The sequence below is a fragment of the Podarcis raffonei genome, chromosome 17 (genome assembly GCF_027172205.1).
Source record: "Podarcis raffonei isolate rPodRaf1 chromosome 17, rPodRaf1.pri, whole genome shotgun sequence".
Taxonomy (NCBI): domain Eukaryota; kingdom Metazoa; phylum Chordata; class Lepidosauria; order Squamata; family Lacertidae; genus Podarcis; species Podarcis raffonei.
In genome coordinates this window covers 34070117-34093782 of record NC_070618.1, presented here as the reverse complement: position 1 = coordinate 34093782, position 23666 = coordinate 34070117, and the positions used below count along the sequence as shown (strand labels likewise).

The 23666-nt window shown below is 45.6% G+C and overlaps 1 protein-coding gene across 1 annotated transcript; it reads right to left on the bottom strand.

Moving 5' to 3' along the window:
* Positions 1–3960: 3960 nt before the first annotated feature.
* Positions 3961–22973, bottom strand: GTF2F1 (general transcription factor IIF subunit 1). The gene is made up of 14 exons (XM_053371531.1): positions 22853–22973; positions 21112–21174; positions 19726–19772; positions 19255–19327; positions 18239–18432; positions 16990–17160; positions 15255–15436; positions 13504–13648; positions 13254–13315; positions 11664–11783; positions 9942–10015; positions 9307–9442; positions 7685–7817; positions 3961–4916 (listed from the first exon to the last, which is right to left on the bottom strand). Exons 2-14 carry the CDS (start codon positions 21121–21123, stop codon positions 4712–4714), a joined length of 1554 nt encoding a protein of 517 aa, XP_053227506.1. The 5' UTR covers positions 21124–21174; positions 22853–22973; the 3' UTR covers positions 3961–4711.
* Positions 22974–23666: the final 693 nt, after the last annotated feature.

Sequence of the window (23666 nt, the reverse complement as noted above, 5' to 3'; positions counted from 1 at the left end):
GTTCCCCCTTTCAGGCCTACAGAAATGTTCTCTGTACTTATTATGCTATGTATAGTGGTTATCTGAAAGGGTTGCAATAAACTATTATGCAGTATAGACCCATTTTCAATGGCCATTAATTTCTGTGGGTCTACTCTGAGTAATTGCTAGTCAACTACATCCTCATAGTGCAGCTACGTAACTTGTAGGCACTTGCCCTCTCCTTGCTGGCCTTCAAGGGAGCCCTAAAGACCTAAAACCAGACTTAAATAGTTTAATGGCACTGTTTTTAATGGCTGTTTTAATTGCTAGTTTTAACGTTGATTTGTCCCCCCATTTTTAACTGTTTTACTTGCTAATGCAATTTCATGGTTGTTGGTTATTTTATTGTTCTATTATCATTTGCAATGCTGGAGGAGACTCTTGAGAGTCCCATGGACTGCAAGAAGATCAAACCTATCCATTCTTAAGGAAATCAGCCCTGAGTGCTGACTGGAAGGACAGATCGTGAAGCTGAGGCTCCAATACTTTGGCCACCTAATGAGAAGAGAAGACTCCCTGGAAAAGACCCTGATGTTGGGAAAGATTGAGGGCACAAGGAGAAGGGGACGGCAGAGGATAAGATGGTTGGACAGTGTTCTCGAAGCTACCAGCATGAGTTTGACCAAACTGCAGGAGGCAGTGGAGGACAGAAGTGCCTGGCGTGCTCTGGTCCATGGGGTCATGAAGAGTCGGACACAACTAAACGACTAAACAACAACAACAACAAATCATTTACAAACCACTTTGGGATAAGTTACTCTGAAAGGCACCTTTAGCAGACATACCAATATATTATTAGCCTTATCCTTCCTTCCTCTTCCTTTAATCTCATGCTTTCATTCCGTTAAGTTTTCTTGGTCACAGCAGTCTTCTTTAAAGAAAGTGATTTTCTACAGACTTACGTGCTTGCCTGCAGGCATTTAAGACTATATATGTGAAATGATGCAAGTTGACCATATTCATCAACTGTTGGGAATACCAGCGTGGAGCCAGGCCTACTAACTCTGGAAAACTGCCATCCCATATCTTAAACTCAAGAATTAATAGGAAAAAAACTAGACACAAGAAAGGAACTGATTGGGGCAACCACAGGTTCTTGAGCCCCAATAATCTTGTGCAATGTGCTTGCTTAGTTTTGATCAGGTTGCTTATTTATGTAGACCATTCTTACCCTGCTTCTCTCACTCAGGCCATTTCCAATGTCATACATTTCTGCTGCTGGGGCTGTGCTGTACATATCCTCTCCAAGCACTTATTCCTTGGAGGCTTGGACACAATCTGTGCCTGTCGTGGATTAGGAGTGGCCACCAAGACCATATAACACCGGTCCTGAAAAACCTACCTTGGCTCCCAGCACGTTTCTTAGCACAATTCAAAGTTATGGCGCTGGCCTTTAAAACCCTAAACGGCCTCTGCCCAGTATACCTGAAGGAGCGTCTCCACCCCCATCGTTCTGCCCGGACACTGAGGTCCAGCTCCGAGGGCCTTCTGGCGGTTCCCTCCCTGCGAGAAGTGAGGTTACAGGGAACCAGGCAGAGTGCCTTTTTGGTAGTGGCGCCCGTCCTGTGGAACACCCTCCCATCAGATGTCGAGGAAATAAACAACTATCTGACTTTTAGAAGACATCTGAAGGCAGCCCTGTTTGGGGAAGTTTTGTAATGTTTGATCTTTTATCATGTTTTTAATATTCTGTTGGGAGCTGCCCAGAGTGGCTGGGGAAACCCAGTCAGATGGGCAGGGGTATAAATAATAAATTATTATTATTATTAGGACAAATGTGTGCACAAAACAGCAACTCCAGATGTGTGCATACACACAACAGTTCTGGCTTGGGCTGCTAGTGTTCATGAATGGATTAAGAGTGGAGGCTGTGCTGTGGTCACAGAGCTGTCAAGCATGTATATGTCCCTGTTTAATGCTTTGGATAACATCATCTCCAAATTGTACTAGCATTCCCATAGAAGGCAATGGTGGTAGGAGACTGTGGGGGCCACCACCCAGAAGTACTGTCATCCCCCCTCCCTCAAGAGCCCACAGGACACAAAGATGCACAAGGATGCTTGGCAGACACCACTGAGCATTTTTAGCCAATTAATCACAACATGCCAGGCATCCCAGAGAGTGTGAGGCATCCGGGTTGAACGAGAGGTGGCAGTGATGCAAGGGCCAGAGGGGTCAGCAAGCAGCAAAGCTGTCGAGGCACCAAAAGGGGAGCCCCCTTACATGTGACTTCCTGAGACAAGCATGACAAGACACGTTCAGATAGTTGCTTTGCCAGAGTGATAAACTTGTGGAAGCAGGTGATCCTCATAACACCAAGGTTTGATATATCAGCAGCACCAAGTACCGTATTTTTCGCTCCATAAGACGCACCTAGTTTTTAGAAGCAAGAAAAAAAAATCTGCGCAGAGCGTGTAAGTGGCTCTCGCTTTTCTTGCTTTAAAGCAAGCAAAGCGAGAGCCGCTTACATGGCTTCTGTCCCGCTTTGCGCAGCTTTCACTTTGCTTGCCCATCCCTCCTCCCGCCTCGCTGTAAAGCGCGGCGACACTGGAGCAAGAAGAGGAGGAGGAGACACCGGGACAGCAAAGTGAGAGCTGCACAAAGCGGGACAGAAGCCATGTAAGCGGCTCTCACTTTGCTTGCTCCCGTCTGCCCCCCGTTCCGCTTCGCTGTGAACCCAGCAGAGCAAGAGCTGCTGACAGGCTGTATGCGGCTCTTGCTTTAAAGCAAGAATAGTGAGAGCTGCGCAGAGCATGTCAGCGGCTCTTGCTCTGCTGGCTTCACAGCGAGCAATGGACAGGAGCCATGGCTCCGGCTGCGGAGGCATCCCTCAGCTCGCGACTGCAGCGGCAGCCGAGGGATCCTTCTGTCGTTCAGTGCATTCGCTTCATAAGATGCACAGACATTTCCCCTTACTTTTTAGGAGCAAAACAGTGCGTCTTATGGAGCAAAAAATACGGTACTTGATAGCAGCTCTGTAAAGGCAGGCAGGCATTATGAGGAGAGGGGTTGCTAAAGATATAGTCAAGGCGAGAGCTGGCTTTTACACCCATAGTGTCAAAATGCATACCAAGGTATGAGGAGGGATGGGGTTTAGGTGGTGAACTCCCCTTCCTTGGAGGTTTTTAAGCAGAGCTTGGATGGCCATCTGTCATGGATGCTTTAGCTGAGATTCCTGCATTGCCGGGGGTTGGACTAGATGACCATTGGGTCCCTAGATTCTCTGATTCTATGACCTGACCCTACATGCACTTGATTGGACCTGCGACACAGGTGCTTTTGACCATCTTGTACGCACTCATTCGCTCCTCTGAACATGTGTTCCGCGTTGGGAGGGTACAGACTACTTCTCTGGAGAAGTGGTTCCAATCAGTGTGTGTCATATAGGAATGGCACAAACTAGAGCAACACATTTCCTCAGCTCTCTGCCTATGTTCAGTATATCTGAAGGAGCGCCTCCACCTCCATCATTCAGCCCAGACACTGAGGTCCAGTGCCAAGGGCCTTCTGGCGGTTCCCTCACTGCGAGAAGCCAACTTACAGGGAACCAGGCAGAGGGTCTTCTCAGTAGTGGCACCCGTCCTCATCAGATGTCAAGGAAATAAACAACCATCTGACTTTTAGAAGACATCTGAAGGCAGCCCTGTTTAGGGAAGTTTTTTAATGTTTGATGTTTTATCGTGTTTTTAATATTCTGTTGGAAGCCACCCAGAGTGGCTGGGGAAACCCAGTCAGATGGGTGGGGTATAAATAATAAAATTATTATTATTATTATTATGTTTGTGCCCATTTGAAGCACCAATCCAGCGCTGCACAAAACATCTTCTTTGTAGTAATTCACAGGTGTAGGGGAGCAATCTAGAATCCAGCACAGAAGTAGATGAAACATGGAACTATGAAGTGCTCAGAGAGCATGAACAGCAAGCATGTACATGCAAATAATTCAATTTGCTTAATTTATTCCCATTTCGTGTCAAATCTGGAATTCTAAGCTTTTACAAAAAAAACCCATCCCAAAAAACTTTTCAGGGCAGACTGAAAACAACTGGATGCATCCAGCTAGAGGAATCCAGTCACAGCAGGGCAGGCTGAGCAGTGTCTTTCTCTGTTTGCCAAAGCACACACAATTTTAGACTGCGTTAAAAAAAAAAATACAAGGAAAAATATTTGTGTACCAGTAACGGCTTACTCAGAGTCTCTGTGATTTCGGGTGAGGGAGGCGAGGGGAGAAGAGTGGAACTGGTTGCAAAACAACTCGCGAAGGGGAACGGTTTACCTCTCTAGGCCTTCCAGCATGTGAGAGAACACACAAGGTGCGGGGTGGGTGTTTGCAGATTGCGTGTAAAAAGATTCTCCTGTTTATTCTAAAAATGGCAGCATTTCATTTGTGAACTCCTCCACATGATAGAGAAAAGTATTCCTGTTTAGAGAGATTGTGGCTTCAATGCCTCTCACGAGACTGTCCCAGTCTTCCGCCCCCTTTCGCCACCCCCTGAATCCCAAGGGGGCCACCAGAGCGTAGGCAGGAGAATGGCTCTTTCGCTTTCCCCAAAGGGTATGAATGCCAGTCCACGTGGTTCTAGGATGTCGCCACCCCCAGCTACTAACCAAAGGTAAGGGGGCTCAGAGCTGCCCAGCAGGAGGGTGGACGCCAAAGGACAGTTTGTTTCTGGCCCAGCCGCTGCCCTCCTCACTCCTTGAGGAAGAAGTGCATCTTGTCATTGATGTTCTTGCGCTCGGGGTTGAGGCGCTTCAGGATCTGGGCCAGCACATTGACCGTCTGCTCGCTGCTCAGCCCTGTCTTCTTGGTCTGGAATTTCTTCAGCAGATCCTTGGTGGTCATGGGCTTTCGGGTCAAGTAGCGGCGCACGGCGTCTTCTGTCAGCTGCACATCGCTGCAAGGAAGCAAGGGCAGGTTAATGCAAAATGTAAAGAAATATACAATAATAGGCAGGAGTATTATTGTATTATTACTCCTGCCAATCAAGAAGCATGGGTACCCCCCACAAAAATTTACAATTTGGAAAACAATTGGATTATATGATATGTATTGTTATAATTTGGACTAATTGATTTGATGTGTTTAATTTGGAAATATGAAATTTAATAAAAATTATTTTTTTAAAAAAAAGAAATATACAATAATAAGAGTACATTCATTTGTACAAAAGGAATATACAACAGGATACACAGGAAGTCTAGTGTGTTGGTATGTATATGATTTTGGGTGAAAATTTGTTTTTGTTTTTTCTCTTTGTTCTTTTTTTTTTGTTTCATTCTCTTTCTAGGTATATAAAATTTGTATACAATTTTTGTATACATATTGGAAATTATATTATAGTAAGTCCTGTAATGTAATATGACAATGTTTACCGAAGTAATATAAGAATGTTAAATAAATAAAATGCAAATTCAAAAAAATAAAAATAAAGGGCAGGTTAATGCAATGGCACGAGGCAGGGAAGAACACCGCAGAAGAGGAAAGACTTTTCTCCATGGCTCTCGCAGCAAAACCTAAGTGCCAGAATTGCCCCACTGCCCTTCTCTGAGGCGTGCGGCTGGCCAGGACAACCACAGTGCTTGAAAACACAGATGTACTTCTAAACCTCGCTAAAATCTTCAGGCCCTAAGCTTTGCAGTGCCCAGATCCTGAACAGCAACAGTGAATATTTAAAATCTTGCTTTACGGAGTGTTTTCAGGCATTTCTCATAAATTCTTACATCGGTCCCTCTTTTAATCTTATTAGCTTATTCATTAGGTCTGAATATCTGAGATAATTAGATTATCTGCCCTAACCATTTGACTTGCCACACGCATTGTTGTTGGTGCATGGTTGTGGTTGTTATCTCTGAGCTTTTGGGAGAACTGGCTATTGCTGCAGAGAAGTGGGCAATAATGTGACTGGGACAACAGAGTTTGGGCAAGTAGGTGACAGGCCTGAGCTGCCCTGATCACTAGCATCACACCTATATGAAGGTATGGCGGGGGGGCGGGGGGCGGGTAGGGCACTGACTGCTGTGGCCTCTCTCTGGCCCATCCTTTAGTTGGCAAAACCTGGACCGTCATAGCAGCTCACCTCCCCACCTAGTGGTGCTGATGGAAAAGCATTAGGAGGAGTTCATAGTAAGACGATTCAACTACAATGGTACCTCGGGTTAAGAACTTAATTCGTTCTGGATGTCCGTTCTTAACCTGAAACTGTTCTTAACATGAGGTACCACTTTAGCTAATGGAGCCTCCAGCTGCCGCCACCACCGCCACCCGATTTCTGTTCTCATCATGAAGCAAAGTTCTTAACCTGAGGTACTATTTCTGGGTTAGCGGAGTCTGTAACCTGAAGCGTCTGTAACCTGAAGCATCTGTAACCCGAGATACCACTGTATAAACGAAGCAGCTAAGCTGGTGCCTTACTAAGGCCACGGTGAGCCTGACCTGACAGCTGTGTCTCCCTCAGCACGGAACTGGCGTAACTCCAAGGGTCAGGGTGTGGGGGTCTCCACCATTCACAGAACCCCATGTCTTCTGTCAGTCTGCTTAGAAACGGGATCTATGGGCTCGTACCCCTCACAAATACTGTCCCCATGTTGTGAGAATGGGGGTGGCTCTCGGAAACAGCGGCTCACCAAAGGCAGCCATGAGTAAGGCTTGGGGGCGGGGGGGGGCATGAACTGATCCTCACATCCAGCATTCTTAGCCACGTACATCGTCGTCTGCTACAGATTAGGGAGTTAATACAATCGCTTAATTCTTCAAACTGCTTCTGGACAGCTCATGCCCCATGGAGGACCTTAAGGTCCACAAATGACAACATTTTGGAGGTCCCAGGTTGCAAGGTGGTTAGATTGGTCTCGACTAGGGCCCTGTGGGACTTGACATCTTTCTGCAGGGCTTGCAAGACAGAGCTGTTCCGCCTGGCCTTTGGTTTGGACTCAGTCTAACCCTTATGTTGCCCCCCCCCCCCTTATGGTCTTGATCTATCAGCTACTTTTAAAATGAGACAGCATTTTAAATTGCATTTTAACCTGTATTTTAAATTGGTTTTTTTTCTCTCCCCCCCCCATTATGTTTTTACTGTAATTTTATTGGTGTTAGCTGCCCTGAGCCTGGCCCTGGCCGGGGAGGGCGGGGTATAAATAAAATTTATTATTATTATTATTGTCAACAGTGATGTGAAGTGTGTCATCATAGTTGCAGAAGGGCCCACCGCACAGCAAGGACCCTCCCCACCTCTGCCCCAAACAAGACCCAACATGCATGCGTAAATAAAAAAGGAAAAGGTGAAGGACCGCTGGATGGCTAAGTCCAGTCAAAGGCAACTATGGGTTGCGGCGCTCATCTCACTTTCAGGCCGAGGGAATTTGTCCATAGACAGCTTTCTGGGTGATGTGGCCAGCATGACTAAATCGCTACTGGCGCAACAGAACACTGGGACAGAAACCAGAGTGTGTGGAAAGCCGCTTATAGGGACGTGGATGACACTGTGGTCTAAACCACTGAGCCTCTGGGGCTTGTCGATCAGAAAGTCGGCAGTTCGAATCCCCGCGACAGAGTGAGCTCCTGTTGCTTGATCCCATCTCCTGCCAACCTAACAGTTCGAAAGCACGCCAGCGCAAGTAGATAAATATGTACCGCTCCAGCGGGAAGGTGAACTTGTATGCTTACCCACTGCTGGGTGTTGACTTGCCCGACTGTGGCTGTGGGGTAGATTTCCCAGAGGTGGTGGAGGCCTGGGGCCCAGCGTCCAACTTCAGCCTCTTTGCTGCAGGTAGCTCACTGGACCCTGCCTGACGCTTTCCTGTTCCAGGGAAAGAAAACCAGCTGGCCTCAGGACAACATTGCAACGCACCTTCCCTTCCGCCCGTGGAGCCCGAATGAATGAGGCTAAAGAGGGAATGGATGCCTCAGTAATTTGTTGGTTTTGCTACTATTCATTAATAGCCGTACCTTGGTTCTCGAACGCCTTGGAACTCGTATGTTTTGGCTCCCGAACGCCAAAAACCCGGAAGTAAGTGTTCCGGTTTTTGAATGATTTTTGGAAGCCAAACGTCCAACACAGCTTCTGCTTGAGTGCAGGAAGCTCCTGCAGCCAATCGGAAGCCACGCCTTGGTTTTTGAACGTTTTCAGAAGTCAAACGGACTCCTGGAACGGATTACATTTGAGAACCAAACTACGACTGCATTGCTATTTTCTAACTATGGGATACAAAATACAGGCAGGTAGCCATGTTGGTCTGCCATAGTTTAAACAAAATTTAAAAATTCCTTCCAGTAGCACCTTAGAGACCGACTAAGTTTGTTATTGGTATGAGCTTTCGTGTGCATGCACACTTCTTCAGATACACTGAAACAGAAGTCACCAGACCCTTATATATAGTGAGAGGGTGAGGAGGGGTATTACTCAGAACATTCTATACAAGATCTACAAGTAGCTGTCATATTACAAAAGAATTTCAGAAACGGACTGGAAAGAGAAGTTGCTGAATTGCAACTTATTACCAAACTTAAAACCATGGAGAGACCTGGTCTGAATAGAGACAATGGATTCTTATCGCATTATACACGATAAAGCTATTTTCGGCCATCTCATCCCTTGCTTTTTCCTGTAAGACCGATTGCAGTCATCAACAGGTTTACCACACCTCTCAGTCAACCACCCATTCCCACCACCCTTCTGAGTAATACCCCTCCCCACCCTCTCACTATATAGAAGGGTCTGGTGTATCTGAAGAAGTGTGCATGCACACAAAAGCTCATGCCAATAACAAACTCAGTTGGTCTCTAAGGTGCTACTGAAAGGAATTTTTTTATGGGATACAAAGAATGGGAGGAGAGAGGGACCAAAGGCCACAAAGAAGAGCGGAACAGGTATGGTTTTCAGCCTCGCGGAGGAGCCCTGCCCATTGATCATGGGAGCCATTTGCCTGTTTTCCAAAATACATACAAGGCCCAGAAATTTTCAAGAAGCAAAGAAGATGGCACCCATTTCAGCTTATACAGTACAGTGGTACCTCGGGTTAAGTACTTAATTCATTCCAGAGGTCCGTTCTTAACCTGAAACTGTTCTTAACCTGAAGCACCACTTTAGCTAATGGGGCCTCCTGCTGCCGCCGCACCGCCGGAGCACGATTTCTGTTCTCATCCTGAAAGCACTATTTCTGGGTTAGCGGAGTCTGTAACCTGAAGCGTATGTAACCTGAAGTGTATGTAACCTGAGGTACCACTGTATACAATATAAAGCAAGAGGCAGAGCTCAGAAGCTCCTGTGGGCCCACACTCGGCTGTACCTAGCTCCAGTTTGTTGGCTGCGGCCCGCAAGGTGGATGAGGTGCCGGCATCCACCAAGGGCGTCCCTGGGCGGCTGTTCCCTTGTGAGCTGCTAGCTGAGCCCTTGCGTTCCTTCTTGGGAGGAGTCTTCTTTTTCTGTGAGGGCAGAAACACAGGCTCAGCCAGGGCTCCCTTCTCCACTCAAGCACCACCAGTGCGTGTGGCCCTCAATACGCTGTCGGGCCCATCCATGAAGCAGGTTGGAATGACAGAATTGTGAGGTGGAAGGGAGACTGGACCAGTTCAGTTGGCAGTTGGGAGGAATATAATAATAATAATAATAATAATAATAATAATAATAATAATAATAATAATAATATGCTTTCTTGTATTGATAAAAGAAATCCATGCAAGTTGACCCCTGCAAATCTACCACACTGGGGAGAAAACTTGTAGCTGATGCCGCTCCCTGCCTGCAGGAAGTTACTGCAAGCGGACATTCAAACAAATTGATTTCTTCACTGCCACTGCCAGTGTCACACAGTCTGTTCTACCACATATGGGGACCAGGCTTAGGCTGGAAATGACAGCTGTTCTCCAAACAAGGTCCAAACCCCTGGAATGCCACCCCCAACCCAACTGCATCTGGGCTTACCGTCATGAAGAGTGCTGAAGATGCTTCGCTGTCAATGTCGCTGTCCTCAGACGTCTCAGACTCATCACTGGTGTCTGTGAAACAGAGCCAAACCAAGTCAATCTGGGCTTTACTGTCTTTGTGGCAGACTTCAAAACAAACAAGTCACAGGCAGAACCCGTTTGACACTGGCACGGAGAGTCTAGGTCAGGCTACTGCTTGTTCACCAAGGCTCTATCAAGGAACTGCAAGACCACTCAGGTCAAAAGTAAAGCACTAGGCCGAGGTAGCTAAGATTGTGGCCTCAAGTTGTTGTGGACTCCCAGCTCTCACCATCTCTACCTATTGGCAGTGCTGGCTGGGGCTTCTGGGAGTTGGAGCACAACATCTTCATTTGGAGGGCCCTAAGTTGGGAACTAAACTATCTCCCAAGGCCAGAAATAATGTTTTGATGCTCAAGAATCTGATCTGCCCCCTCTGGGCTTCCAGGTGTGTCGCTGGAGCCTTATGTCAGCAGGTCAGGGTTGGGCGCACGCTACAACTGTCGAAATTCTGCCCCAAGGAAGCAAAGTTCTGTTAAGTAGAATTGTTCAAATGCACAGTGAAACAGAGAATGTCTGTCTGTATGTTGTGAAGGGTTTAACAGTGGAAAATTCCATTGGGCCATACTGAAGCTCTCTAAGCTTCTGAGTTGAAAATTAACTGTTGTTCTCTGCTAGAACTCCTGTGAGTGTTTAACCTTAGATCACGTGAGGGTATTCAACTGCAAGTCTCTGGATGCCACAGAGACAACAAAGGAAGAGCTGCATAGTCTTAGGTCAGATGCAGCCTAATGCAAGCTATGGGAGAAACAGCTTTTATTTTTTGTTCTGATCGTATTTATGTTACATATTTAAGAGGAATCTATGCTTGAATGTGCATATGCTTTATACAACTTTCTGGATAAAGCATATGCATATGCATATCATTGATTGTTTTTGTACCTGTTTTGAAGTTCTGGTTAATAAAGATTTGAATAATACTTACGGGTCTGGACAATTTTTATTCCAAAAGGAGTCAGTTTTTTGCACCTCATTGCTTCAAGCTGCACATTACTAATATCTGCAATAAGTTCTGCAACCTAGCTATAGGGAGACGCTAGCCGCTATAAAGGCTACTCTAGCCCTGATTCCAACAGCCAACACCCACATACTTAATAGCATGTATTTGAGACCATAAAGGCTTATAAGTTTTTTCAACAAGTGAAAGCGAAGATCCTTGGGAAATTGAATGCTATGCCCACTGCCATAGCCTGTGAAATTGCAGCATAAACTTAGTTCTGCCTCTCTTAAGTATGACTCATAATAATAATGCATTTTTATTTATACCCTGCCCTCCTCAGCCAGGGCTGGGCTCAGGGTGGCTAACACCAAATACGAATTACAATAAATGTAATAGGAAAACAAACAAACAAACAAACAAACAAACAAACAGTTAATTAAAATACAGCTTAAAATACAGCTTAAAATGCAGCCTCATTTTAGTAGTAGCCTATGAATCAAGACCATAAATGCTTCTCCTTTCCCAGCCTTCTATGATATGCCGCTTCAACCCTCGAGCCTTTTAGAATCACAGAACTGTAGAGTTGGAAGAGACCACGAGGGTCATCTAGCCCAACCCCCTGCATGAATCTTTTGCCCAATGTGGGGCTCAAACCCACGACCCTGAGATTAAGAGTCTCATGCTCTACCAACGAAGCATCACCTTTCTTTTTCTTTTTATCCTGGGGAGTCGGGGCCTTCTTCTCTTCTTCTTCCTCTTCCTTCTCCTCCACTGGCTTCTCCTCCTCGCTCTCTTCACTGCTCTCGCTTGCTTCGTCTATACCTGCAAAGCAGAAAGACAATGGGGTTAGGAGGCAACAGATTTGGGGTTGACTTGTTTCTGGCCAAATCCGCTTGGCAGTTTTCCCCATTCCCCTTGCCAGCGCTGGCTAAAAGGAAAACCTAACCCACCTATGCCAGATCAGTTGCTGCTTCCCTCTCTGCAGGGAAGTGCAGCTCTGAGAGCGGTGCAGAGTGGCCCTAGAGGTCTTTGAGCAGAGGATGATCAGCACCCACGTCAAAGCACATCTCTGAGGATTATTTGGGGGGAAGCCATGCCATGCAAGCTGGCAAAAAACTGGGTAGATCTAACTCAGATGAGGACAAAGGCAGAACAGAATCGTAGTAGGATATGAATTTGCTGAACTAATTGTTAAAAAGGGATATAAAAAAGGGAGGCGTGAGGAAGTCAGGAAAATAAGTTAATTGAAGATAAATAACTAGAAAAGAGTGATTTGTGTTTTTTCCTATTTTATTTTTTGTGTGTTGACTGTTCTTCTTTTTCTTCTTCTTGTTAAATGTTTGTATTTTATGTATTGTGAAAGTTTGTATTGTTGTGTTATATATTGTTTTTCTGTGTTTTTATTGTCCTATTTTTCTATTGTTAAACTTAATAAAAATATTATTTAAAAAAACAAACAAAGGCAGAACAGAATCTCCTTGCAGGTCAAAGTCAGCATGCACACCAACATGCATCTTGTGGGATGTAATCCATTGGTACGGTCAAATGCAACTTTCCTTATTTCCCTAGAGTGGGCACAAGCAGGGGGACATCCAGTCAGTGTAACTTCCTGTTCCACTGCTCTGGAGCTTCCTCTCCCTGCACGTGACCTGGGAGACGGACATGGCTCTGGCTGACTCCACAAAAGAGCCATGCAGCCATTTTCTCAGTTCGTCTTGCCTCTTATTGCTCTCTTGCTGATCTTTTGCTGCCATGCTGCTCTCCTGCAGTCAATTTGCTCTATTGATGTAATTTTGCTGTCTGCTGGCTCTCAGCCAGCAGCGCATGAGTTCAGTCTCTCTCTGAGATAAACTCACTCTTTCTTTGTGTAACTATTAAGTAAAGCCTGCCTTTCAGGGATCATATCGTGAACTGAAATGTGAGTAAACGTTTTGTAACTTTACTCAGAGAGACTCTCGTTTCTTTATTCTTTTAAGAGGGATCAAAAGGGACACCAGGAAATAATTGTAACTAAGAGATTCAAATGAATCTGCAAACTAGCTTCTGGCTATATTGAGGGGAATTTGCTCTGCTACATCACTTACTAGAGTGAATGAAGGAAGGATAATACTTATCCAATATATCCTTTCTTACTTTCCTTAACATTCCCACACATCTTACAAAGGAGATGAGCAAAACAACGATCAGGGCCAATGGATAAAAACCACCAAGCTTCCAATGGGCTGCTCCAAGTCTTGCTGCCATCTTGAACTTTAGGATTTGTTCATTTGCACAACCTGCTCAGCCACACACCTTTTGGGATGTCTTCCTCTTTAGTCGCCTTGGGCTTCCCCACGGCTTCTTCCACAGAGCTGCTGTAAGAGGACAGGGAGAACCCTCAGTGCGAATGGACACAACACATAGAGGCAACACGAAGTGTCGGCAGGGAAAGCCACCCGTCCCAACAGGGGGAATAGGAAAGAGAAGCAGCAGCAGACTGACCACCAGGCAATGCTTGCCCCCCACTTCCTGCAAAAACCCCCCACTTCACTGTGGTGCCCACCTGGATCCGTCAGACATATAGTCAACCTCTTGCCCTTCAAAGTCCCCATCATCGCTGTCTTCAAAGGCTTCATCGTCAGATCCCTTCTTCTTCTTTTTCTTCTTCGTCAGAGGGGCTTTCTTCTTGGGCTTGGTGGGTTTCTCATCTAATGAATAATGGGACGACGTTAAACACTTTTCTCCAAAGGCAGAAATCTCACTGGAAGTGGTAGCCCAGAGGTACAACCCAAGAGGAAGAGGAGAAAAAAGAAAAGAAAAGGGGTGCACTTTTGAAGGAATGATCGCTGGGTGTGGAGCACGCTTCCACCCGCAGACAAAGCCACAGCTTTCTGAACATCATGCCCTCGATCTAACCTTTGCTCTCTTAGCGGTCTACTGTGCCCTGTCTGTGACCTTTGTCTCCTTCGTCATACATTGCTCAAGGGGGAAATAACGCGGTGGAAACAGGTGCCAAAATAACTTTGTACCACCCCATGATCTCGGGATTGGCAGATGTGTAAAGGTCAGAGTCCAAAATGTATCTGACTGGTTTTGAATACTGTGCTAATAAAAGGAGCCTCTACAGAGCTAGCCGGCAGCTTGTTTTGGAGCATGTTTGCCAGCTTGCTTCTGCACAGCTCACCTGCATCCAACCTCCTGTCGCCCTCCGTTATTCCTACACATATTTATACAGCAAAGAGCAGGGGGTGAGGAATCTGGGAGCCTCCAGGTATTGCAGGCCTACAACTCCCATCATCCCTGACCATTGACCATGCTGGCTGGGGCTGGTGGGAGTTGGAGTCCAGCAACATCTCGAGGGCCACAGGTTCCCCACCTGTGACAAATAGCAAATGCACAGAATATTCTGCTGCAAACTGATTTTTATGAACAAGTTTATATGCACAGAGCCAGTGTCAAAGGAAGAGTGCTTCAAGGTTTGCTGAAGCCCAAACTCTTTTGGAAGTGCTCCAGTTCTTGTTGCATGGCCCAGATGTGTCACTGCTACCTATCGCAATGACTATACCTTGCCTCTCCCATCCCTCACTGTTTCACTTATAGGACGTAGCTGTCCTTCTGGTCTTTCCTGAAACCTTGCAGAAGTTTGCCCAAGCCTTCCTCCACACGAGAAAGAAGGAAAACTCAGTGGGGGTGAAAGGGAACCCATTATAAAGCTAGCCACTGTCTCTCAAAGATGTCCTTCAAAAATCCAGGTCAGAAAACAGGTAATTTATTGAGTTTTTTGAAGCTGTTATTAAAGTTGCAAAACTATGAAGCATGGGATGGAACAATGGAGAATTTCTGAAACAATGGGATATTAGCTCCTCTGCCCAAGGAAAAGATAGACATAATATTTTACAAGGACAGGAAGAAACATCACGGGCAGAATAATTGCCACACACAGGAAGAACAAGGATATAGTTTGAGTGCCTCACCTGTAGTTTTATAAATCATGTAATATGTCAATACAAATGGGAGTTGTTAATATTGCAGTTGTTGTATAAGGGATTGTTATTTTGACCGGAGTATAATTGAAATTAGAAATTTTGGAATGCAGAAATAAAGTAAATAATCAAACCATCAATTCTAGCGTGTGGGGGGGCCACCTAAATTATATAATTTGGTATCTGAATGATTGGTATCAGTAATTATATTATAATTTGGCATTGTTATAATGAGGCTATTATTGGATTATTGTAATTGAAAACTAATAAAATTATTATATATAAAAAAATCTAGGTCATCGCTGCCACCCCCAACCCCTGCCCCTCGCACCATCCGCATCGCTGAACTCGCTGTCATCCGAGCTCATTTCCAGATCATCTTCCAGGTCATGGATTTTTAGATCACTCCCTTTCTTTTTGCCTTTCTTCTCCTTCTCCTCTTCTTCTTCATCGCCTTGGTCTTTCAGCCGCCGCTGCTGCATGATGCTAAAGTGGTTCAGAACCTTGTTCCGCCTGCAAAAGGCAAAAAAGGGGGCAGGACTCAACTGTCTGCTCCTTAAAGCCCCAGTTCCCCAGGACACTGTAGCTAGGAGGCAAGGGCCACATGGCACAGGGACTTGCAAGAAACCAGGCTGGAGCCTTAAAGCGCCAGGCAGGGATGCTGCAGTTCCGGGGCAGGGGACCAGAATTTTTTGTTTCTTATGCACATGAAAGATGCTATACAAATTATAAGATGCGGGTGGCGATGTGGTCTAAACCACTGAGCCTCTTGGGTTGGTGATCAGAAGGTCGGCGGTTCAAATCCCTGCAATGGGGTGAGCTTCCATTGCCCCGTCCCAGCTCCTGACAACCTAGCAGTTTGAAAGCAGGCCAGTGCGAGTAGATAAATAGGTACAGCTGCAGCAGGAAGGTAAACGGTGTTTCCGTGCGCTCTGGCACTTGTCATGGTCCTCCGTGCACCAGAAATGGTTTAGTCATGCTGTCACATGACCTGGAAAGCTGTCTGCGGACAAACGCCAGCTCCCTCGGCCTGAAAGTGAGATGAGCCACAACACCATAGTCCCCTTTGACTGGACTTAACCGTCCAGGGGTCCTTTGCCTTTTAGCTTATAAAGTTAACAGAAGCACTGGACCCAAGGTGAGAGACATCGCCACACCTTGGAAGCTTCCTAAAGATCTCTCCACTAGGCTAAGAGGAGACAAGGTTCCTACCAGAGAGAAATGGCAAACCAAGCTGATGGACTATGCCAAAATGGCAAAGCTGACTGGAAATCTCAGGAACCAAGAGGGAAAAAACTTTACAAAAGAATGGGAAAAAATTATAAGTGATCTAAGAGACCACTGTAAGCAGATGGAAACATAGGCAGGATTCTGATTTCACTTGTAGTGTAATAATTACTATGGACAATATGGATTGATATAAAAGTTGGAATTTGGAAGAAGATGCAGTTTTAAATGTTTCAAATGGGACCCTGTGGAGGGGGTGGCAGGAAGTCTGGAGGTTTGGAGAAATATCTGTATATGGATATATGTTTGGATTTTCACAATTTGGTATTGGTAAAATCAAATAAAAATGATTTCAAAAAGAAAGAAAGAAAAAGAAACCAGCACAATGATTCCTGCTAGGTCAAGAGGACCCTCCTGCCACCATGCATTCCCCAAATCTGATCTGGAGGGTCAGTTATTATTACATCTGAATGCAGCCCTGTTTAGGGAAGCTTTTAGGGAAGCTTCCCTGTTTAGGGAAGCTTTGATGTATTACGGTATTTTAATATTTTGTTGGAAGCCGCCCAGAGTGGCTGGGGAAGCCCAGCCATATGGGCGGGGTATAAATAATAAATTATTATTATCATCATCATCAGCATCATCACAGTTGAACCCCTCCACAGTGAAGAGGAGATGGGGGATCATTCCACCAGACAAGCAGAGATGCATGAACTGATGGAACAATCTCTTTACGTTGAATTCCACCCCACGCATTGTAGTCTACTAGCTTTCACTAGGAATAGACCCCATGAAATTAACAGCCGTGCCTGATTTAGGCCCCCCGAAGTCCCTCTGCTCACCTCTCCCACTCCTCCTCAGCTTCCTCCGCAGTCAACGTGCGGTGCTTCGCAATGGGTGTGAAGTTATACCAGTTGTTGACTGGGAAAGCTTCAAAGGCGCCGTCTGGACACTGGGTGAAGATGTAGTAGGAGGTGTTTTCGGTTACCCCACCCTTCTTCACACCTTTGAACCTGAGCAAAAAGAAAACAGCATGAAGTATAAAGCAGCAGCACTCTTAGTACGCCAAAGGTTTTAATGTTAGGGATTCAGTTCCAGAAAGGTGCAAGGCAAGATCAGGGGAAGACACGCCTCTTAAGACTCTGGTGTCAACTGCCCAAATCCAGGGATATGATTGAAACACTAAATCTGTTGAGTTTTTGAGAACCTCAAGAATTTTAGCTTCTGCTTAAATAAACATGTATTGTTATTGTTATTATTAAATCCTCCACTTGTCACAGTTGTTAAAACTGGAAAATCACAGGGTCTATATATTTATTTTAAATTCAAGTTATGCATTTCCTTCCCCACCCCCAGCCCCGCAAGTCTGGAACTAGACTATTCATAAGATAAAAAATATTTAACTGTCCAGAAGGTGCACATACGGGTTAGCCTAACTTTCTAATTTTGAGACTTAAGTTTTCCCAGTTGCAAATGTTTAACTAGAGCTTTCTAGATGTCAAAGCTGCTCCATCACCTGCTCACGAAGTGGGAGAGGTTCATCACATGCTCCAATTTCTAGACTTTATCAAGTGCAAGCAAACTGAAGAGTAATGCTAGCCCAAACTCCCAAATTGGTAGTAGACCAGTATAAAGTAAACAGCACATAAGCAGCACACAAAACACTAAAAAACCATTCTACGTTCTAAATCTTGTATTAATAATCCGAAAATTGAGAGAGCTATGTACAAGATCTACTACAGAATACAGTCTTTAAATATCTACAGGATACAGTCTTTAAATATCTACAGGAGCCTGGCTAAAGGAACATTTAAAGACTGTATCTTCCTTTTGGACACAATTTGAATGAGTTTTCTGTTTGTGGCTTCTGTAGTAGATCTTGTACATAGCTCTCTCAATTTTTGGATTATTAATGTAAGATTTAGAACGTAGAATGGTTTTTTAGTGTTTTCTGTGCTGCTTATGTGCTGCTTACTTTATACTAGTCTACTACGAGAATTGGCAGCATAGGTTCATTTCTTCAGTACAAACTCCCAAGCTGAGCTGTGAACCAAAACCCCGCTGGGCAAAAAAGCACCACCACCCACTCACTTGCGCCCAGTCTTGCCGTTGACTTTCAAGATCCAGGGCTGGTCTTCAAGCTTGAACTCCTTCAAGATGATGCCATATTTCTTGCGCCGCGCCTCCTCACGCAGCTTGCGGTTGAACTCGCTGCCAGCTCCCGACTCCGGCATCTCTTCTTCCTGGTAGATCTTCTTATTGCTGAGGTCTCGCTCCATCTTTGCCTATAAGGAGGAGCAGAAAAGAAAGGGCCAAGGGCCAAGGTCAACCCATATTGTGTTGTCTCTAATAAAGAGGGGTGGGGGATGAATTTGCTCTTAAGCAGCTCCAATTCATTACTAAAGGTCTGCTAGCACAAAGTATGGATTCCAATTAAGTACAGTCGTACCTCGAAAGTCGAACGGAATAGTACCAGAAATAGTACCTCAGGTTAAGAACTTTGCTTCAGGATGAGAACAGAAATCGCGCGGCGGCAGCGGGAGGCCCCATTAGCTAAAGTGGTGCTTCAGGTTAAGAACAGTTTCAGGTTAAGAACGGACCTCCAGAACGAATTAAGTTCTTAACCCGAGGTATCACTGTAACACTTGTAATGTTACAAACACTAGGGACAATATGCACAGATTCAAAATATAATTACGAAATAATATGAAGTTGAAAATGTTGACAATAGGACCCATGGAGTGGATGATGGGAAGTCTTGAGATTCAGAGGAATCTGAATATATGGATATGTATTTAATACTGTTTTAACTTTTTACAGTACAGTGGTACCTATTGTTTAAGTACTTAATTTGTTCTGGAGGTCCGTTCTTCACCTGAAACTGTTCTTAACCTGAAGCACCACTTTAGCTAATGGGCCTCCTGCTGCCGCTGCGCCGCCGGAGCACGATTTGTGTTCTCATCCTGAAGCAAAGTTCTTAACCCGAGGTACTATTTCTAGGTTAGTGGAGTCTGTAACCTGAAGTGTATGTAACCCGAGGTACCACTGTCTTTATAAAAATGCCTTCAAAAAAAGAAAACTTTAGCAGCCTGAGTGCAGAGTCCTACCTGGTGCCAAGTTGCAAAGTTCACCTTGTCAGCAGCATTGAATGCCATAATGTTATATTTTTTGGAGGTGTTTCTGTGGAGAAAGGAAGCAGAAATAAGTCAGATCACTGCCCAGCACCACAGGTTGGAACCAAGTGGGAATGCTCCAACAAAATAACTTTTTTTCTTCTGGTCTAAGGGGAAGCCCTTCCCTGCACCCTGCAGAGAAGCACGAAGCATGCCTGCAGTTCAGTGCTACCGAGCGCCACATTTCAATGTATGCATATCTACAGCATGCCCAGAATACCCAGATAAGGCTTTGCTTCCATGGGTAGACATTAAAATCCAACAACCTGACCACAATGCACAAAGGCCAGTATGGCAAATGTTGCACCTGCCAGGGTTAGAGGAGAAAAACTATCAAATAAAGAAGATTCAACCACAACACCAAAATGTCTGAAGAAAGAAAGCAGGAAAAAGGATTGCACTTACTTGGGAACACGGACCACATATTCAGTTGCTGTCTGACTGCTGGTCCCCTACAAAAAAAGCAACAGGGATTGCTCAAGTGAAAAAGGGTGCAGAGAGGAGACTGGTCAAACTCAAGGGCATTTGTAGGTGACAAGTTTAGCACAGGTCACAGGAAATATATCAGTTGTTTTTTTTTTTAGCAATATGCTCCTACAGAACATTAAGAATTGCTCTGCTGCACGCAACCACACCAAAGACAAAAGGCTGCAAAACAGCAAAGAGGAGTTAATTTGTAATCCAGTGTCATCTCAATGGCTAGCCCAGCTGGTGCTAATTCCCCAAATGACATGGTCATCTATGGCCTGGCCATGTATTTAGACCATATACTAAGCTAGGAAGCTAGAGTTGCCTAGTAACTGTATAAGTTTTCTGGTCACAACTCCAGGCGTGAGATGGGAAGGGTGGAGACGCATGTTTGCCCTCAAGGTTCAAGCCTAAGCAGATGACCATCGTCATGTCTCTGTCACTCTTAGGGACAAAAGAACTGAATGCATTTTTGCTGAGGAACGGGCTCATCATGTTGTACTACAGTACGCTGTAGGCACTAGGAGATGGAACATGGAACCCAATTGGGACTTGGGGGAAAATAACAGGTGGCCATTTTGAGAACAGCTTTGCCAAGTCAGGCAGGAGAGAGAGGGAGGGAGCAATACATCTGTCTGCCTGGGGGCAGATAAGAGCTGGTGGTGGGGTGTGTGTGTAATAATGGGCTGTCCAGTTTCAGAAAGCTGGTACACTCACTAACAGTGTTTGAAACTCCCATGGTTCTAGGCGCATTTTGCGACAGGGAATTTCACTAGCGCGAGCAGTTTCTGAGCTCTGGGAGCAGTACTGCACCTCAGATTTCAGATTAAAACTGCAGAGTGGAAGGAAAGGAGGACCTTTTTCTGCCTCCCCACTTCCAGCTACTCTCTGAAGACTGGAGAAGAGACCCTCGTAAGAATATATGGGGGGTGGGCAGGGGAAGGACTGGACCGTGTGAAAAATGAACATAATATTTTAGCTGCAGTTTGTTCATTTTCAGCTTTGAATTCTTGTTATAAAAATGTGTGCCTAGACGTTCCGTTGCTGCGCCCATAACCCTAGGTTTAAGGTACTATTTAGCTCCTGGCTTCCATATCTCAGTTTCTAACACTGCTTACTAATCTGGCTGGTGTCCTGAAGCTGTGGAAGCAAAAGAGGTCAGGGGGCACGCAGGAAATAGCCGACCATGCCTTTTCAGTTTGGGATGCCAAAAATAAGTAGGGATTCCCAGAACTGATCCAGTACTGAACCAGGATGAGACAAGCCCAAAGATCAGGTGCAATTCAGACAACTCTTGGCCTCCATCCCAGAATGACAGCTCACCAAAGAAGTCATTCCTGGACGTGCTGTGCAGGTATCCAGCCGAGCCTCTCCAAAAGCACCTGTCTGAGGAAGAAAGAGAATGGAAGAGTTAGTCCCACACAGAGGAATGGAAAAATTGGGGGAGAAGTCGGATGAAGGGCTGCAGAGAGAGAGGGCTGCCACTTTCTGCTTTCAAGGATCCTTGGCACCTCACAGTGTCCCTTAAGATGTGTGCAGGGTGCCTTTCTCTCCAAGCAGTATTTCTGATCATGCACAGAGGGCCTTTTCCTTTCTGCCAGGAAGCTGCTTAAAAATAAGAAAGCAACAGAAAGAGGCAGAAAGTCTGGAATGTAGGGGCAAGGCTGAGAAAGAAGGGAGTGACTTTGGAAGTGCCTTGGAGAAGAGGAAGGAGAAGAGGGAAGGCGAGGCTGGCTGGCGGGAGGGTCGTGCAAACCTGCCTGCGCATGTCTCTCTCTTGTTAAAGCTGACAGTTATTTTCCCATAGGCCAGGGAAATGGAGGATACAAGGCCACAGTCCACAAGGGGTTGCAGCTTAAACTTGTCGTGTAACAGAGTGCGTGGAGGGGAAAGCGGCGGCGGCAGTCACGAGGGCATTGCACCTAGTGGCCTGTCTCTGGGGTGTTCCAGTATGTGGACGTTCCATTTGCAAGATGCGCCCAAAATGCCTTTTTGTGCTGGAGGAGACTCTTGAGAGTCCCACGGACTGCCAGAAGATCAAACGTATCCATTCTGAAGGAAATCAGCCCTGAGTGCTCACTGGAAGGACAGATCCTGAAGCTGAGGCTCCAAGACTTTGGCCACCTCATGAGAAGAGAAGACTCCCTGGAAAAGACCCTGATGTTGGGAAAGATTGAGGGCACAAGGAGAAGGGGGCGACAGAGGACAAGATGGTGGGACAGTGGGTAATGGGTTGCTCTGAAGTCATTTCAGCACGGGGGCGGGGGTGGAATTGCGCCCCGCCCCATATCCTGTCCTGTCCTTTGCCGTTCAAAAGTGGCAACCCTAAGCCAGTCCCTACAAAAGGAAGAAGCCTCTGCCAAAAACGATGAAGATTGGCAAACTAATTTATTCAACTATGCAGGGCAAAATAGTCAATTTGAAACCCAAGAAACAAAGAGGACTTTGAGTTGTTTTTTATTTTTATTTTTTCTTAAAAAGGGCAAATATTTAATGCATATCTTTTAAGCTTTGTGTATCGACTTCTACATTAGCATAACTTTAAAAACTCACTTATAATAAGATGAAGAAGGTTTTAAAATTGGCTTGTTAGGAATATAAGGTTCTATGGACGGGCGTGAACAAGCATAAAACAATGGAACCAAGAGGGTGAGGGAAGGGAAGTCAAGCAAAAAAATGGTTTAAAAAATTGTTTATGATGTTCTTTTTCCCCTTGTTTTGTAATGATTTTGTATTGTTGTTTTCTTTTTCCTTTTTCTGTTATTTAGGGGAAATTAATAAAATGTTAACAAAAAAAAGTGGCAACCTTAAAAGTCGTTGGGGTTTGGGGGGATTTGGGGCCGGAGGGCGAACCTGTCCGAACCTGAGAATACCCCTACAAGGACTGAACCGGTGGGTGGGGGTGGGGCACCCGGACTCCTGGGTCCCTTCCAGGGAATGGGGGTGGGGCAGACCGGGGCGCTCCCGTCCCATGGCAGCACTTGCTGGAGTACCGTATTGACGCGCGCCCCCCGCACCCGCCTCCCTCCCCGCTCCTTCCTCGCCCGACACGCAGCCTCCTCACCTGCCCGGCAGCAGCACACCGGTCTCCTGTGCTTTCCCCGCCGTCGCCACCCACGCATGCGCGAGGACTAAGGGAGGCGTCTCCCTGGCTCCATGGTCTCTTCACACTTCCGGTACCCGTGTGCCAAACTCATTGGCGCCCGCCATGTGAGGGGCGTAGGAACTAAGGGGAAAGCTCAAAATAGAGCAGCAGAGGTTGGGTTTTCTATTTTTATTTTTGGCGCCCGCGGGAGTTTCCCATTTTATTGTAGCGTTTTGGAAGAAGTTTCAACACTAGAAGTACAAGACAACAACAACAGTTATAAATCATTAACATAATTAAAAATCGCACTTAAAATTATAATAAAGCTCGTTTTTATGCGTCAAGTTTTGTTTGGTCTTCTTCGTCTTCGGCGATCACGCGTAGCCGAGTAAGATTGTCTTCCATAAACACAGTATGTAAGCTGCTAGTTTTGGGTTCAGGTAGATCATGGCCACTGGTCCCATCACCTCCTGGCAAACAGAAGGGGAAGAAATGGAGACAGTGAGAGATTTTACTTTCTTGGGCTCCATGATCACTGCAGATGGTGACAGCAGCCATGAAATTAAAAGACACCTGCTTCTTGGGAGAAAAGCGATGACAAACCTAGACAGCATCTTAAAAGTAGAGACATCACCTTGCCAACAAAGGTCCGTATAGTAAAAGCCATGGTTTTCCCAGTAGTGATGTATGGAAGTGAGAGCTGGACCATAAAGAAGGCTGATCTCCGAAGAATTGATGCTTTTGAATTATGGTGCTGGAGGAGACTCTTGAGAGTCCAATGGACTGCAAGAAG

Coding starts and splice junctions, on each gene's coding strand:
- GTF2F1 (XM_053371531.1), bottom strand. Junction 15,437..16,989: donor GCTGAGGAGGAGTGGGAGAG/GTGAGCAGAGGG, acceptor TGCCTTTTGCAG/GCGGAACAAGGTTCTGAACC. Junction 4,917..7,684: donor AAGTCAACACCCAGCAGTGG/GTAAGCATACAA, acceptor GCTTCCTTGCAG/CGATGTGCAGCTGACAGAAG.